This window comes from Chelon labrosus, assembly GCF_963514085.1.
Source record: "Chelon labrosus genome assembly, chromosome: 6".
In the NCBI taxonomy this organism is placed as follows: Eukaryota; Metazoa; Chordata; class Actinopteri; order Mugiliformes; family Mugilidae; genus Chelon; species Chelon labrosus.
Window position 1 is genome coordinate 2762500 of NC_140342.1, and position 14788 is coordinate 2777287.

The window sequence follows — 14788 nt, forward strand, 5'->3', positions numbered from 1 at the left end:
ACAAAGTGAGCCTGCTGCTTCCGTACACATGGGGGCCCTCAAGGCTAACTGTTTGTTCTCTGTAGCTGATGGCGCATTGCCAAAACGCTCTGGGTGCACAGACACATCTTACAGTTTCAGGGCAAGCCGAACTAAGTAAGTGCCGTCCTGAAATGAATATGTATACCTAATAGTTTGGGATTAATACATGTAATGTGACACCCTTAGTTTGCCACAGCTTTTTAAAGAGGTCATGCATCTATGTGGTGTTTACAGATTGTAAGACCATGACAAGATAGAACATCTTTATTGGGTCATCAAATCCATTTCACTTAACCAAACAGTATAATGTATGTAAACAAAGTAAAAAATAATAAAAAAAAGAGTTGTTTTTAAAAAAAAAAAAAAAAACAAGAATAAAAGCTTAGTTCAAAATAAAATAATTAAAAAAATCAAATGTAGTATGAATATGTGATGTATTAACTTCTGGATTAACCCTCCTCTCTTGTCTCCTCTGTACCATTTAATAAGAAACTGTTGGTTCGAGTAATGTGGACCAGGCTGGGGGATCCATCTGCCAGGATCTGCAGCTGTCATGGTGTGCTGCTGCTGCTGCTGCTGTCGGGACAGTGGGTGATTACTGTCTCCACCTCAGTGATCTCAGTCACAAGTTCTCTGATGAGAGCGATACTGCCCAGTGGCAGCTCAGCAACACTCTCTGGTTGGGGGCTTTGAGGACCCTCTTCCTCCATCTTCACTTCTTCTCTCCTTTCCTCTTCTTCTGCCTCACCTCCTTTTCCCAGCAATACTTCCTCGTCTTCTGTTCTCATCTCATTCTTGACCTCACTGTTTGTCTCTTCATGATCCAGCCTTTCTTCGGTCTCTCTCTGCTCTGCTGTGACTGAGGTGGCGCTCTCCACCGGTGATCCAGAGCGCCTGCAGCCTTCATTGACAAGCTCATCTCCTGTTTGGGCCACACATTCCTCTTGCCCTTCACTTATCTCGTCAGTCTCTGTCTCCTTTCTCTGCTCTTTGATGTTCTCATTTCCCTCTTCCTCTGTTGCCTCATTCTGTTGCTCTTCTTTTACCCTTTGCACCTCCCACTCGTCCTTAATTTGTCCCGTCAAGTAGACAGCTCTGTCGGTGTTCTGCTGTGCCATCGTCTGCATAACAGGAGAATCCGTGGAGCTGCAACCAATTGCATCACTTAGTGACCCAAGGCTGATTTTCACTGGACTATCTGTACTAGGTGGGTGTGATGGCGATGGCGATGGCGATGGTGATGGTGATGGTGAAGGTGAAGGAGGCTGGATGGAAGAAACCTCCTCTGATATCTGAACTGAGGGTGAGAGATCAGGTGCAGCAGGACTTTCAGGCGTAGCAGTTTCATCACTTTGAGTACACGTTGGTTGGACATCTGTGGACTGTGGTGAGGCCGAGTCAGGAGTGTCTGGGGTGGTGGACCCTGGATCAGCAGTGGGTTCAGGTGCACCAGCTTCATCTGTAAGAGCTGCGTTGGTGTTAGAGGATTCAGCTGCTGTCTCTGACTCTGTTGCACTTGATGATGCATCTGCTGCAATCTGAGCTTCTTCGCTGGTTTCCTTGAAGTGCTGAGCCTCTTTGCTTTCAGTTTCATCAAACTGTTGTGTGACGACAATCACAGGAGCGGTGCTGTCGTCAGATTTAGTACCAGCACTAACTTCTGTATCACTGGGAGGGCAAACATCAGCCATTTGACTTCTATCTTCCACCACAGGAGTAGTTTCTTTATCGTCACTGGGTGCCGCTGAGGAGGAGTGTCGAGAATGAATTGCTGGGCTCTCAGGTGCAGAGAGAGGAGGCGTGTGTCCCAGCAGACTGTACTGACTGATGGCCAGATCGGAAGTGTCCAGCAGGAGATTTTTACCCTTGTTACTGGTAGCGTCCTGGAGCACTGAGAGAGAGAGGAAGAGGCAAGTTTAAATGTATGCTTGGACCAAACACGTATGCTTCCTTTCACGTGTAGTATTTAGCGCATTAAGGTTGACCGCAGGGGCCAGTATACGCAGACTGGAACCTATCTACACCATTCCAACATCAGATTAAAGAGTGTCCAAAAGTGTCCAAACATTTTGTTAAAATTTCAAACATCAACAATCCAATATCCAATATAACACCCACATTGGTCAGTAGTGCCGCAAAGGGGGTTTTAGCTTTTGTGTAGTATATATGTGTATATGTATATCGGTGTGTGTATGTATGTATAGATACATAGATATATATATACATTTCATATTTGTACATTTTGTGTTTAAGTTGCTGCACCGTAGGCCTTTGAGGAAAGAAATTTCAATCCTGTTATGTGTTGCACATGTCAGAATTGACAATAAAGCTGACTTTGACTTTGACTTATTTTTTTTTGTTGAGAATAGCAAGAGTAGGATGAGCTGCATTTATCCAACACACAAGAAAGTTATAGCACGACAACAATCCAAGTCAAGTTATAATCACAGGTATTGTATTTTACTGCACTGTCTGCACAGATTAAAGCTGGAGCATATCTGTTTTGTCAGATACACACAGAATAATTGAAAAGGGTCAATTGCTACTTGACTTCTTTGTGAAAATTAAAATAGTTTGTTTTGCTGCCCTTAGAATTCTGTGACCTGTGTTATTTAACTGCATTAGTAGTTACCAGCAGTAACTCCAGATCAACCAGGACTGGAATGTTCTAGACAGCTTTGACCTTAGTCACACACATTCTTCACAAATCAGTTCATCCTAGATCCGAAGACATTCCTCTAGGTTTCACCTAAACTTTTCATTTTCACTGGACGGATGGACAACCCAGTGATGGTGCTCCCGGTATGGGAAGAGATTTGAGTTTATTGAATGTTATGAAAATGAGATTTAGCTGTTTACTGTTTTCTATTGAAAATAATTTAGGGTTTAATGATATTTTTGGTGTAATGCTATTTATAACGACAGCACTGATGCCTCGCAGCATCAACACTGCACATATGAATATCGAAGAACAAGAACAAAACATCGAATGGAAAATAATGCAGCAAATGTGATATTTCTTTACCTGTCTCTATCTCCTTAGTGAGGATGCTTCTCAGAACATCATCGTAGACGTTATGAACCAGGATGAAACTGCTGTAGTCGGAGAAAATGTACTGCTCGAACTGCTGCAGCTCCTGCACACAAAGAACCCATACCCAAGTCTTATGATTTGAAGAATCGACATACAGTCAGTAATGTGTGTCTGCTGTGGCACTGAGTTTGACCTACAGTTTTCCATTTGCTGTCCATCCTCCTGATGAGGGAAGGCTGAGTGATCTCTAGCAGAGCTTCCTGATAGAGCCTCCTCTGGACCACTCTGCTGTCATAGTCGAGCTGCTGCTCACACACACACACACACACACACACACACACACACAAACACACTCATTAACTCAGAGGTTCAGTTTTCTAGCTCTACAGTTCTTACCACAAAGTTCATGCTTATATATAGCAAGATGAAATGTATTTACTTTGAGTACTCTTTCTTTAGCTCTCTCCATCTTGACAGGAACCACAGAAGGCTGCAGTTTGGCTGATGACTGAAGGAACTGCTCTAAGGTGTAGACAGCACTGTCCAGCAGCTGCAAGACACAAACAAGGTCATAAACATTGGCTTTTGACCTTTTCTGTTTTTTCTCTGTGCCCTTGAATTGACATCTCTGTATTGAATATTGTACAAACCTGCTCCATCTCCAGATTTGCAGAGTGGACCAGTCTCTGAGGGCTACTCAGTCCAAACCGCTCTTTTAGGTCTCCAAGTTTCTCTGTCAGATTCTCCACCTGCTGGTAGCACTGATCTAGACTGATGGAGCACAGACCAGACAAGGTCTGGAGGAAACACACGCACAGAAAAGACCACAACCATGAGCTGAAAGCAAATGACTCAAGCAAGTCCCAGCACTTTGGAAAATGGAAGCTAGAATCACTCGGTAAATAACAGACTGTTCATCTAAAGACACATGTGACACAGAGACGACACAAAGGCCTCTCTCACCTTCTCCGTGGCCTCTGTCTCTCCATTTGCTTGTGAAAAGACTGAGTCCATCTGTGTGTGCAGTGTGCTCCGCATCCCAAGAATCCCTGCACTTATGTTTTCTGTTAGTGCTTCAAGGATGGAGGCCATGTAGGGTGCTACAGATTCAGCACACACTTTACCTGCCTCCTCACATATACACGCTGGAACAAATTCACAAAATATTCAGTAAACATCAGTAAAAGTCCTTCATTTAGGACAGTCGGTGCTGAAGAGGCTGGTTAAACAGTGCTGTGTTTGTCACTGAAAAACAGCCGTTCCTTATCTAAGTACTGTATGTTCAAACTTTTAACAGCAAGATACTGTACCTCTGACTTTCTGCTCCAGGAATTGGTGGGAGGTCATTATCTGGTCCAGGTTGGATCTGATGAGCCCCTGACTGGTTGATGCCGTCTGACGACACTCCTCCCTCACAGCCTGTAGCCCAGCAGTCAGCTGTTCCAGCACCAGAGTGTAGGTTGCCTGCACCGTCTGTCCACACATAAATACACAGCACCATCATGTCATGAAACACTGAGTTGGAGAAAGTGCTGAAATGATCACGGACTACATTGTTTATCAGCAAATTAAACCCATGGTAAAAGATCGCTGAATTAAAAGCTGCATGGAAAAAGTTTTGAGATTAATATCTGAAGTCCGATAAAAGGACAGGATTCTGAGAAGTCACGTTTCTAAGATTATCTGAGAAGAATAAGATGGATTAATAGATTTTTTAATTTTTCATCATTATTTATTAATTTATTTTGCCCATATGGGCAGCATAACATACTGCTGTACATATTCACGCACCCTTTAGCTCTGTTTAAAGCAGGAGAAACAAACTCTGGTTCTTAAGCAACTAATTGCTCCACTGTGTTCATCAACTTGAACATAAGTGATTCTGAATAAAATCAAACCAACCAAGTGTGTTCTCAGGACTGACGGGAACTGAGCCTTTACATTCTTATTGCCTGTTAGTTCATCACTATGAGTGGCACCTTCCACACTACATACAGTAATTGGATACTGTTTTTTCATTCAGATATTAGTTAGTGCAACTTTATAGACAGAGCTCAATACAAACCAGTTTCATTGTAAACTGCTTTCTAAGAACTAACAATTATTATTATTATTATTATTTTTAACTTACTGCCAACCACTGTCGTATCCTTTCAGTCTTCTTGCCCTTCACCTTTGACTGGAGCTGACTCTGTAACCATGGCAACGCTTCCTCCATCACCTGGGAGGCCAGCACCTGCACACACATATTTGTGATATGGATGAGGGAATCATAGATAGAATCACAGAAAGTTAGTGTGTGTGTGTGTGTAAGTTTGCTGACTTGTTCCTCAGTCCCCAGCAGCATTTCCCAGGATTCATAGCATCCCTTGTCCTGTCGGTAAAGTTGGAGAGCTCGGGTGTACGCCTGGTTCTCGTGGGTTGATTTGCTCCAGGGGTCTGCAAGGGGGTGGACTTTGTTATGATTCTGAAGGAGTTTGGTAGAGATCATGTTCATCCTTTCCACAAAACCTATCAGTCAGTATCTGTTTCTTAAAGTCGCTAGCACGCATCCCCAGTTCTAGGAATCGTTTTGTTCAATACTAGGGGTATACTAAGAGAAACTGATGGCTCTTATCAGGTATAAGCTGTTCAGCAAACTTGTCAGAGAACAGTGCAAATACTAAGCATAATGATTTATCCCCCACACGCGCTGTGGCTCAATTTCACATAGTCCGTCTGCTGCCACAAATTCTTGCTGCAAATAGTTAGCAACTGACATACTGTTTCCTGAGAGATCTTCAATAGACCACAGTGCTTTTTTTTTTAAAACAGGAACTGCTGTGGTACCCTGGTGGTATGGACACCTGTGTTGAATTTGTCACATGTTACTTACGATCTATAACTCTCTCTATTTTCTATTTTGATTTCCATTTGATTGAGACTTTATCTCATTTTCTTATCTACCAGACTCGCCTGGCCCTTCATCTAATCTTCACAACATGCTGTTACGGTAGTGATAGTCTAATTTTGTTGTGTTTATTGCTGTTAGGTTTCACATCTTTAGTATTTGACATTCTTATGTTCTGTTTTTTTTTTTTCTTTGCTGGCTCCCACTGTTGTAGTCCAGTTCAACTCAAGACAATCGTCCATTCTTGTCTTTATACATTTATTTCACAAGTGAGAAGAACAGAATGCTCCACTAATGTAGAGGAAGTATACTTCCTTTATGAATAACACAAGGGCAGCTAAAAACAGACTCGATGAAATCATTGCCACACTGATGTCACGGACTTGTAAAATTATTTATTCTAACTCAGTGGCCACTGCTGCATGTGTAAATTAACCAACAGTTTTGCTTACCAGCTAAATTTAAAAGATGATGATATGTCAGTGTTGTGTTCATAACTTGTCTCCACCGCTCTCAGGCGGCAAGGAACCAGTTGACGGAACTCCAACTTGCTGTCGCTCACTCGCAAGTTGTTCTTTATTTAACCAGTTTTCCTCAAAACTGCATGAATGAGCTCAGACTACTGCAAACTAGAATTGCACTGCACAATACTGAACACAAATACTTGATTAGTAACTGAGGAATGAGGACAACAGCCAGGACTATACAGACACAGATAATGTTGAGCTACCTGAGAACAGAATGGGGACACTATGTAATGTGATCATTTTATAGATAGTTTCCTGTCCAACGTCCTCACAGAGACATGTGCACTGCAGCATATGCATAAAAGATGGATGGAAAAATGCCTTTGCTAACAGTGAAAGCCAGCAAGAGCCATAGAGGATTGTATTCACACAGATAACCTTAGTATAGACTTGATTTCTATGTTGGCCCACTTGCCTTTTACTTTGACTTTTGTTCACAATATAATAATATAACATTTAACATAAGGCTATCCATATGCAGATGAAACCAAGACCAAAAAAGAAATAGCATTTTATAATCTGATCTCATCTGATTACATGCGTATTTGCCCTCTTAATGCGAACACAACCACCAGTCAGATACCTGTCTTTTTGTCATTTTTATTACCTCTGAACTAGCCACTCATTAATTTCTAATTATTACATTAATACTTCCCTATCCATACCCCCTTCCAGAAAAGTGATGCACTGCTGAGTAGTTACTCATTACCTCATAACTGTCTCATCATTGCTTTTGTCTCATCATACAAAACCAACCCGTTGAGGATTTACTGAGTAATTTGCAGTTAAGTCCTTCATAACAAACCGAAGCGATCACAGCAGTAGCTCATGCTGTCATCATTATTGTAGTAGGAGTCAGTAGTTATTCACGAACTTGTCACCAGTGAATCTAGGGTGCTTCTGATTTCTTCTCACATTTTTCTGTTACCTACTGTAAAGTGTTACCGCTACTAAAACAGCACTGATCAGCTTTTAAACCCACGTGTCGACAGACCTCCCAAACAACAATAAGACGACACACATCATATCACTTTGTAAAGCTGCTGTGGCTAATGTGCGAACAAACTGTTGCAAATGTACACAGTTGACATGAGGCAAGATGTTTTTGGACACCTTGTGAAATATTGTCTCCCCTTCTTCTTTTTGGTGAAACCAGTAAAATCAAGGGCCTACTACAGTTGGATCTGAGCAATGTAAAATGATTAAAAAACAAAACTATGAGCAAAATGGGAAGGAAAAGAAGAAGAGGGAAACTGCAGCATTGCATAATATGGTCAACAACTCGTTTTACGTGAATAACTGTCATTTGAGTGGTGTACATACAATTATCACCAGTGCATACTTAAGAAATGCAAAAACACTGTCTTTATGTTAGCTAAAGTGAAGGACACCAGAGGCCATTGCCAATTTTAAAAATCCAAGAATTTAAATAAAATAATAATGATATTGGAAGGAGAGACTGATATTTTACCCCTGGAATAAGACTAACAGTGCCTTTACATATCAAGTAAAACCATGACTGGTGGCCATCTGTGTGTTTTTTCCTGTTACTGTCTTGCAGCTATGACATGCTGTGTTTTTGCAACCTTATGACTTAAAATAAAAGGGGTTGCTTTTGGTTTGTATCCTAGCTAACCACACAGGAAGTCAGCAGCATTAATATTTTTATCTGTTGCCTGGGCAACTGCCGCAACATGAGTGACAAACTCACTATCAGCCAACCAGCAGCAGCACTCTGCAGCAGTGGGTTGAATGACTTTACACCCTCATCTGACATTATACCGATGTAAAGTGTTTTGACTCAAATGCTATTTTGTAGTTAAAAGTACTAAATGGTGACATTTAGCAACAGGATGTCATTCGCAGTATGTAGCGGTATACATCATGATTTATGGAACTGGAACTGTATTAATCAATACAGCAAAAAAATTTAATTGACAATTACGCTTTGATACATTTCAAGTCTGTAAAACTTAGAAACAAAAGTTCATCTGCTGCCTTAAAAATGTGAGTAAACCTGAAGTGAACCTGAAGAAAACCTCTATTTCAACTCAAAAAGCTAATAATGGTCATTTCTAGTTTCAACCTGATACTTTGAGTTAGAACAACTTATTAAGTTACATTATCCATTTAAGAAAATGCATTGTATCTTTCAAATGAACTCACAATTCCTCACTATTTAAACTAAACAACTGTACTATATTAATATCAATTGCCATTTTAAGTTGAGAGCAAGAGTTAGATCTCACATCTCGTTTGTGCAAAAAATTAACATTCATTTTAAAATATAGTGAAAAGATATACAATGCCCTCAATTAATGCTGTTTAGGCATTCATTTAGAGAGGAGGACATTAAGATTTGATCCACCAAAAACAGCCTCTTTGGAATTCATTCCTGGTAGGGAAACGTCTTCTAAAATCCATCCCTCCATTATGATCATGGCGCCAGTATTTCTGCTTCTGATGCCTTTTTGGCACAACCTTGTTTCAAATTTATCTCCATTTTATAGTAATAGTTCTGTCTAATTACAAAAAATTACGGTATTCGTATCATTCGTAAAGAAATGAGTTAAATGAGCATTGACCACACAGATAAATCTCACATTAATTCCTGTCAATCGATTACTTTAAGTTTTGAAAACTTTTTCAATTGAGTTCAATATCAAACACTTGTCATGACTATTGGAGTTAAAGAGAAGAACAGCGATCACATAACTTAATGGGGCTGTAAAGTTTTACGGTTCCTGGCTGTTTCTGTTTCTCAAGTAATGGACTACATGACTTAAGCTTAGCTAGAAGCTATTCCAGTGCTTAAGTTCCTCATTTGTCTTAGACACGGGTTAATTAATGAGCTTCAGATGCATATTATTATCTTCTGCCTTTCTTCTGCAAAGAATAGTTTCATTGTCAATTCTCCATCATATCACACAACTGAACACAATGTGAGGCCATCTGTCCAAAACCTCAAGATGAATCACAAGTGTACCTTTCGATGGGACAGCACCATAAAATTAAGAAAAGGCTCGAACAGCAGAAAGAAGAAAACAGAGAGTGATGGAATGGTCTAGTCAAAGCTCAGACCTCAAATGTTTTCGAAGGGATTTGAAACAGGCAGTCCATAATCCTCAGAGACATCACAACAGTCAATAAAGCCAATGACAGACTGGTGGACAAGGATGCAATTAAAGCATGGTTTTTGTTAGTGAAAGCTATTGTAAGTTACTTGTCATACCACCATATAAAACTATAATTAAGCAATTGCACACTTCATTACTGGTGAATTCAACTTCATATGTAAGACGAAGTCATTGTAAATGTCTATTTTTTAACATGGTAGCAAAAGATTGGAATCAGCTCATCTCAATCTAGATAACGTGAATAGCAAATGCATTTCTGAGAACTGTCACTTTAGGCCACCACTGGATTAGAGCTGTTTTCCTGATGTGAGTACTAAAATAATTCATTTAGTGTGTGTGTGTGTGTGTGTGTGTATGTGTGTGTGTGTGTTTTACCAAGATTGCAGTGTCTGATGCAGGTCTTTAGGTCAGACAGGAAGTGATCTCGTTCCTCTGCTTGCTGAAACAGGAAGCAAGTGTGGCCTGTGTAAGGCAGGTGCAGATACACAGCATAACTGTCTGGAGAAGACACCACCGAAGAAGAATCCTCCTTCACTCCTAGTCACACACGCACAGACACACAGGCAACAACATTACAGGTGTGGCTTGACTGTGTTCACTCTGAAGCATGAATTAGTTGCGCTGCCTGGGTTCAACAATAAAAGCAGCTTAAGTTCAACCTGTGACAACTACACATGCTTCTAACTATCTGATGACTGTATAATATCATTTTAGAGTAGAAGCCGTAGTTATTTGTAACTAATTGGTTCAGATTATGAAAACTAAATTTAGTAAAGTTTCTATAATTTCCCTGGCCATAGACCACCAATTAAAAACATGCTGCTCTCAGAGCACTGAATAAATATAAATGTACTTCGCTGCTCAGACATTGAATGTGCATGCATTTAAAAAAAATACATGATTATTTGCATCTGTGTTTATGTATATAGTTTATTAAATAATGCATGCACTGATCCCAATATTTTACAATGTTTAATGACTACTTTGCTTTTACTACCTGACTCCCTTGCTACTGTATACAACCGTCTGAACACATCCACTAGGATTGGGATGTACCCCGGGTCTGTGTGAACTGAGCTGTTTGCAGACAATTTGTGTGTCTTTATTTTACATTTCCTGTGTCCATGTTCTTCAACACCATATATTTCTATGAACTAAGTGAATCAGTCAGTCCTCGCAGTTAATCCACTATGAGCATTAATGTATTTTTGCACTTGTTAAATACCGTTCAGTATTCCAGCGCAGGTTTTCTCCAGGTGGGCTCTGGATTCTTCTTCTGTGGTGTACACTCTACCACCTGCTGGGCGGAGGACCAGCTTAGGTGCACATCCACGATTGAAGGTCTACAGGTGGAAACAGAGGCAACACTGCACTAGGACACAGATCATTGTGTAAATGTTATGGGGTGCTTTTGCGTGGAAATGTGTCTGTTTGCGTCACCTCCATGTTGTCGTGTATTTCCACTTTGTAGTCTCTTTTCAGGATGACATATCTCTCTCTGCACTTCTTTCCCTGCTCATCCCAGCCAGAGATCTTAACACTCCCTTGGTAGAGCACTTCCTCTGGGGCACGTTGAGGCTGTACACACACACAGACTGGTTTAAGGTTCTCAGACATTGAGTTCCAGCTGCATCCAGCATGCAAATGTATAGTTAGGGAAAAGCATTGATTGAAGAACAATATGATCATTTAGATTACCCTTTGTGTCAGCAATAGGCCCCTCCCTTCTTTCTTAGGCTCCACCTCCTGGTGTAAGTGTCCAAAATAGGCCACAGCGTACTGCTGACGGTAAAAGGTACTGAAGCTCTGGACCGTACTGTCGACAAGTCCTGGATACACACGAACACATACACATTACCTTTCTTTTCCAAAAATATATGATATAATAATTTCCGACACATTCTCTTTCTGTACATATTATATCATAGTTAATTCAAGGAAAGAAATATTCCAGGTGATTCAAGGTTATTTTTATGCCAGCTGTCAGGTTCACTATTTCTCAACCTGAACGTTGTTTCATATTCATCTTTCCAAACATCTGACAACTAATATTCAGATGTTGAAAATAATGCGATTGGATTTTGACTACGGAGCAGATTAGATCAAGTAATCCTATATAAATAAACTACCCAAACATTTGATTTTAACTGTAATTTATCTTTGTATATGAACTAATGAATGGTCAGAGATTTCTAACAGTTGCATCCCTTATTGAGTTTAATTATTTATTTGCTTGTTTATTGTGATGGAAGGGGAGGCTTGTTATACATGAGATAAGACAACCCTACAGCACATGTGCCATACGTACATGCAGTATTTTTTGTATAAACAATGCAAATATGTGCAATGTCAGAGACACGAGCCTCACATGCATATTAAAGTCGGCTTCAATCAATATTATTACATTAACATTAGATTAAATACATGTCATTTGAAGCTCTTAAATCTGATTTCAACTTCTGAATAGCCTGTGTTGTGCAGATCGCAATAACTGTGACTGGTTTTGGCTTCTCAGTGGTCAAAAGATCACAGAAAATTCACTGTCCTTCTGTCTTAACTGGTTTAGTGTTTATACACACCAACTGCTCTCATTTCTTATTTGAATCACAGTGATTTCAAAAAATGTTGACAGTAGTTCAGAATGTATTAAGTCTAACTACACTTGATCTGCTCAGTATCAGTAGCCACTGTAAATAAATAAGAAATTCAATGCAGGTCTATAGAAACGTCATCACTAAGTATATGTGTATATGCAGAATGATACACGCACTCCAGCGCACGGTGCTGTAGCCGACACAAGTGGTTAGGGAACTTGTGTAAGCTCTGGGTAAAGAATACTTGTTTTAACTCACGATGTATTATCACCAAGCTTTCCAGAGCTCTTCAGCTTAGCCTCTTTTTAGACATTTTATTGCAGAAACTTTACTATTTTGGTTCACTTTCACTGCCCTCATCCAAGCAACATCCAAGCAAAGCTGATGAACACAGGACAGCGTTGATGCTAAAGACCAATTGAAGCTAAAACTAACACTTGTCAATGTTGTGTCAGTTAATCTCTCTGCCCCAAATGAGGCACTGCAATATTTGATCCATGCGACTGCACTTGGTCTTCTGGGAGAGATTTAATGTTAAGCATAGGCAGTGGAAATACGGACCACCCAATGACACTAATAATGTACTGTATATATAGCATTTACGGCAGAGATGAGAAGTAAGCAGTGTGCAAGACAGGATGAGAAGAACACAAAAAGGAACCTCACATGTTAGTATTGCTCAAGTTAATGAATTATGATGACCATCCAGTTTCCATGTACTCAAAGCAATGTATCCTGGTACTATGATTCTAAACTGGTGGCTTTTGATGTGTTTGAATGTGGTTTGGTCCTAATCTGTTATTTATCATATGTTTACATTGTGAGAGCAATATCCGATATTGTTTGAGCCGGTATCTAGCCTGACTTTCATCTTTAACCCTGACACACACAGAGACTGCCTGAGAGAGAGGGAGAGACATCAGACAACCCATAATAATATAATAGTTGGAAATGGCTGTAATTACATCGTTTGCAGGGGAAATTAGTGACAGGATGTGACTGTGCAGATAACACGTATAGGAATGCACACATGGAGAAGTAAGCAAAAACGATCACAAAGCACATTATTTTTGGCTTGTTTGTTCTTTTCATTTATTTAAAGTTGAATATTATCAACAAAGGCAAAGCACTTCATTTTATTTTAAGTGATGACTTCCGTTTTTGTGCTAGTATGTCTAAATCATCCTTGTGGCCTGGTGGTTTACACAAATACCATATAATGTCACCAGCCTGATTCCGGGGACCCTTGCATGTCACACCCCTCCCCACATTTCCTGTCTACCTCTTTGCTGAAAGCTATCTTATGCAGGCTGTCTAACGGAATGCAATCGAACGAAACACTTCAACCAGCATCTTTCAAACGAATCTATTTTGAATAAACTTCTCAGTGCCAGTGGCTCATAGTGAGATTTTCTAATCACTCATTGTAAATCTTAGAAAATCTTTCATATGTGGACACTGTATATGAACTGAGTAGAAACACTACTACAGCAGAGCTGCAACAGCTGCTGCATCACCATAACCACACGCATCAGTACTGTCACTGCGATTACTAATACTTTTCTGTCCTTGTCTCCCTTTCTCTTTATTCATCCACGACTTTAACTAAGAAACTCATAGTCAAATAAGAGTCAAAGATATTCTGAACAACAGGAAAAAAAAGGGATTTCTCAGTTACCTTTGATGTGGCTGATTTTGGCCTCATCCAACAAGCCAGAGGAAGATGCTCCCATAATGTATGATTTTTTTCTTCTCAAATGTGTCTAAAAAAAAAAGCCAAAGTTTTTGGACTATGTATACACGGGCAGGCTATACGTAACACATGTCAACTGAATGAGCTGCTCTGATGTGTCAAGAGGTTTGTGCTGAGCACATTTCCTCTGTTCTCTTTGACTCAGTATGCGTGGTGAGTTGGGTGGGACCTTTCGAATATGAGGTGAAGTTTGTCACTCCGGTCCTCTCACCAGTTGTACCGTCCTACAGAAGTATCACAAAGGGCCCCTGGAGGGCCATCTGCTGGTAAACACTGAGATGACACTGCATTTTTAGCCTGCTTTTATGATATATGGATTTCTTAACTTGGCAATATTGTAACAATTATTCTCTCTTTTTTGTTTGGTTTATTTATGCTGTGGCTACTCTTTGCTTAATTTTACATCAGAAGTGTCTAGAACATGACTGAAGTCAACCAACATCAAGTGGCATTGACTGGACAGGTATACTGTAGTTTAGCAAGGCATATACCTGTACATATATACAATCCACACTACATGATACAAGATAATCCAAGGAACTAAGACCAGTGTATAAACATGTCTATGTGCCTGAGTATTTCCAGGAGCACATTAGCCTCAATGACTGTGAAATAGAAGATGTTTAGAACCAGCAGGACTCAGTCTGGGATGTGACCAGAGAGTGAACAGTCACTATAACTATAACTGCTACAGAGTGAAACAAGATGAGACTGGAACGAAGGTTCACCTTTCAGCATGACAATGACACAGACACTGCCAAGACAACACTGGCTTCAGGACAAATCTCTGACCAACCTCCACATCTGCCCTGGAGATGACAAGAAAGAAGCA

The 14788-nt window shown here is 40.2% G+C and overlaps 1 protein-coding gene across 2 annotated transcripts; it reads right to left on the minus strand.

The window, feature by feature from the left end:
• Positions 1-386: 386 nt before the first annotated feature.
• LOC311488963 (protein Niban 1-like) lies at positions 387-14233 on the minus strand. 2 transcript variants are annotated; one of them, XM_084545835.1, is made up of 14 exons: positions 13882-14233; positions 11308-11438; positions 11050-11187; positions 10835-10952; positions 9985-10146; positions 5379-5494; positions 5187-5291; positions 4366-4528; positions 4019-4200; positions 3706-3852; positions 3495-3605; positions 3253-3360; positions 3047-3158; positions 387-1912 (listed from the first exon to the last, which is right to left on the minus strand). In XM_084545835.1, the coding sequence occupies exons 1-14, from the start codon at positions 13934-13936 to the stop codon at positions 573-575; spliced, it is 2988 nt and encodes a 995-aa protein (XP_084401961.1). In that variant the 5' UTR covers positions 13937-14233; the 3' UTR covers positions 387-572. The 2 variants fall into 2 exon arrangements, with proteins under 2 accessions (XP_084401961.1, XP_084401960.1); XM_084545834.1 differs by having other exon boundaries at positions 5187-5494.
• Between the last annotated feature and the right edge of the window lie 555 nt (positions 14234-14788).

What these genes read in the sequence shown, in the direction of transcription:
- LOC311488963 (XM_084545834.1), bottom strand. Translation starts at nt 13,936, where the DNA reads ATGGGAGCATCTTCCTCTGGCTTGTTGGATGAGGCCAAAATCAGCCAC. An exon ending in AAATACACGACAACATGGAG is followed by an intron (nt 10,953 to 11,049) that starts GTGACGCAAACA and finishes TTCCACCTGTAG; the next exon opens with ACCTTCAATCGTGGATGTGC. An exon ending in CAAATCTGGAGATGGAGCAG is followed by an intron (nt 3,606 to 3,705) that starts GTTTGTACAATA and finishes TGTGTCTTGCAG; the next exon opens with CTGCTGGACAGTGCTGTCTA.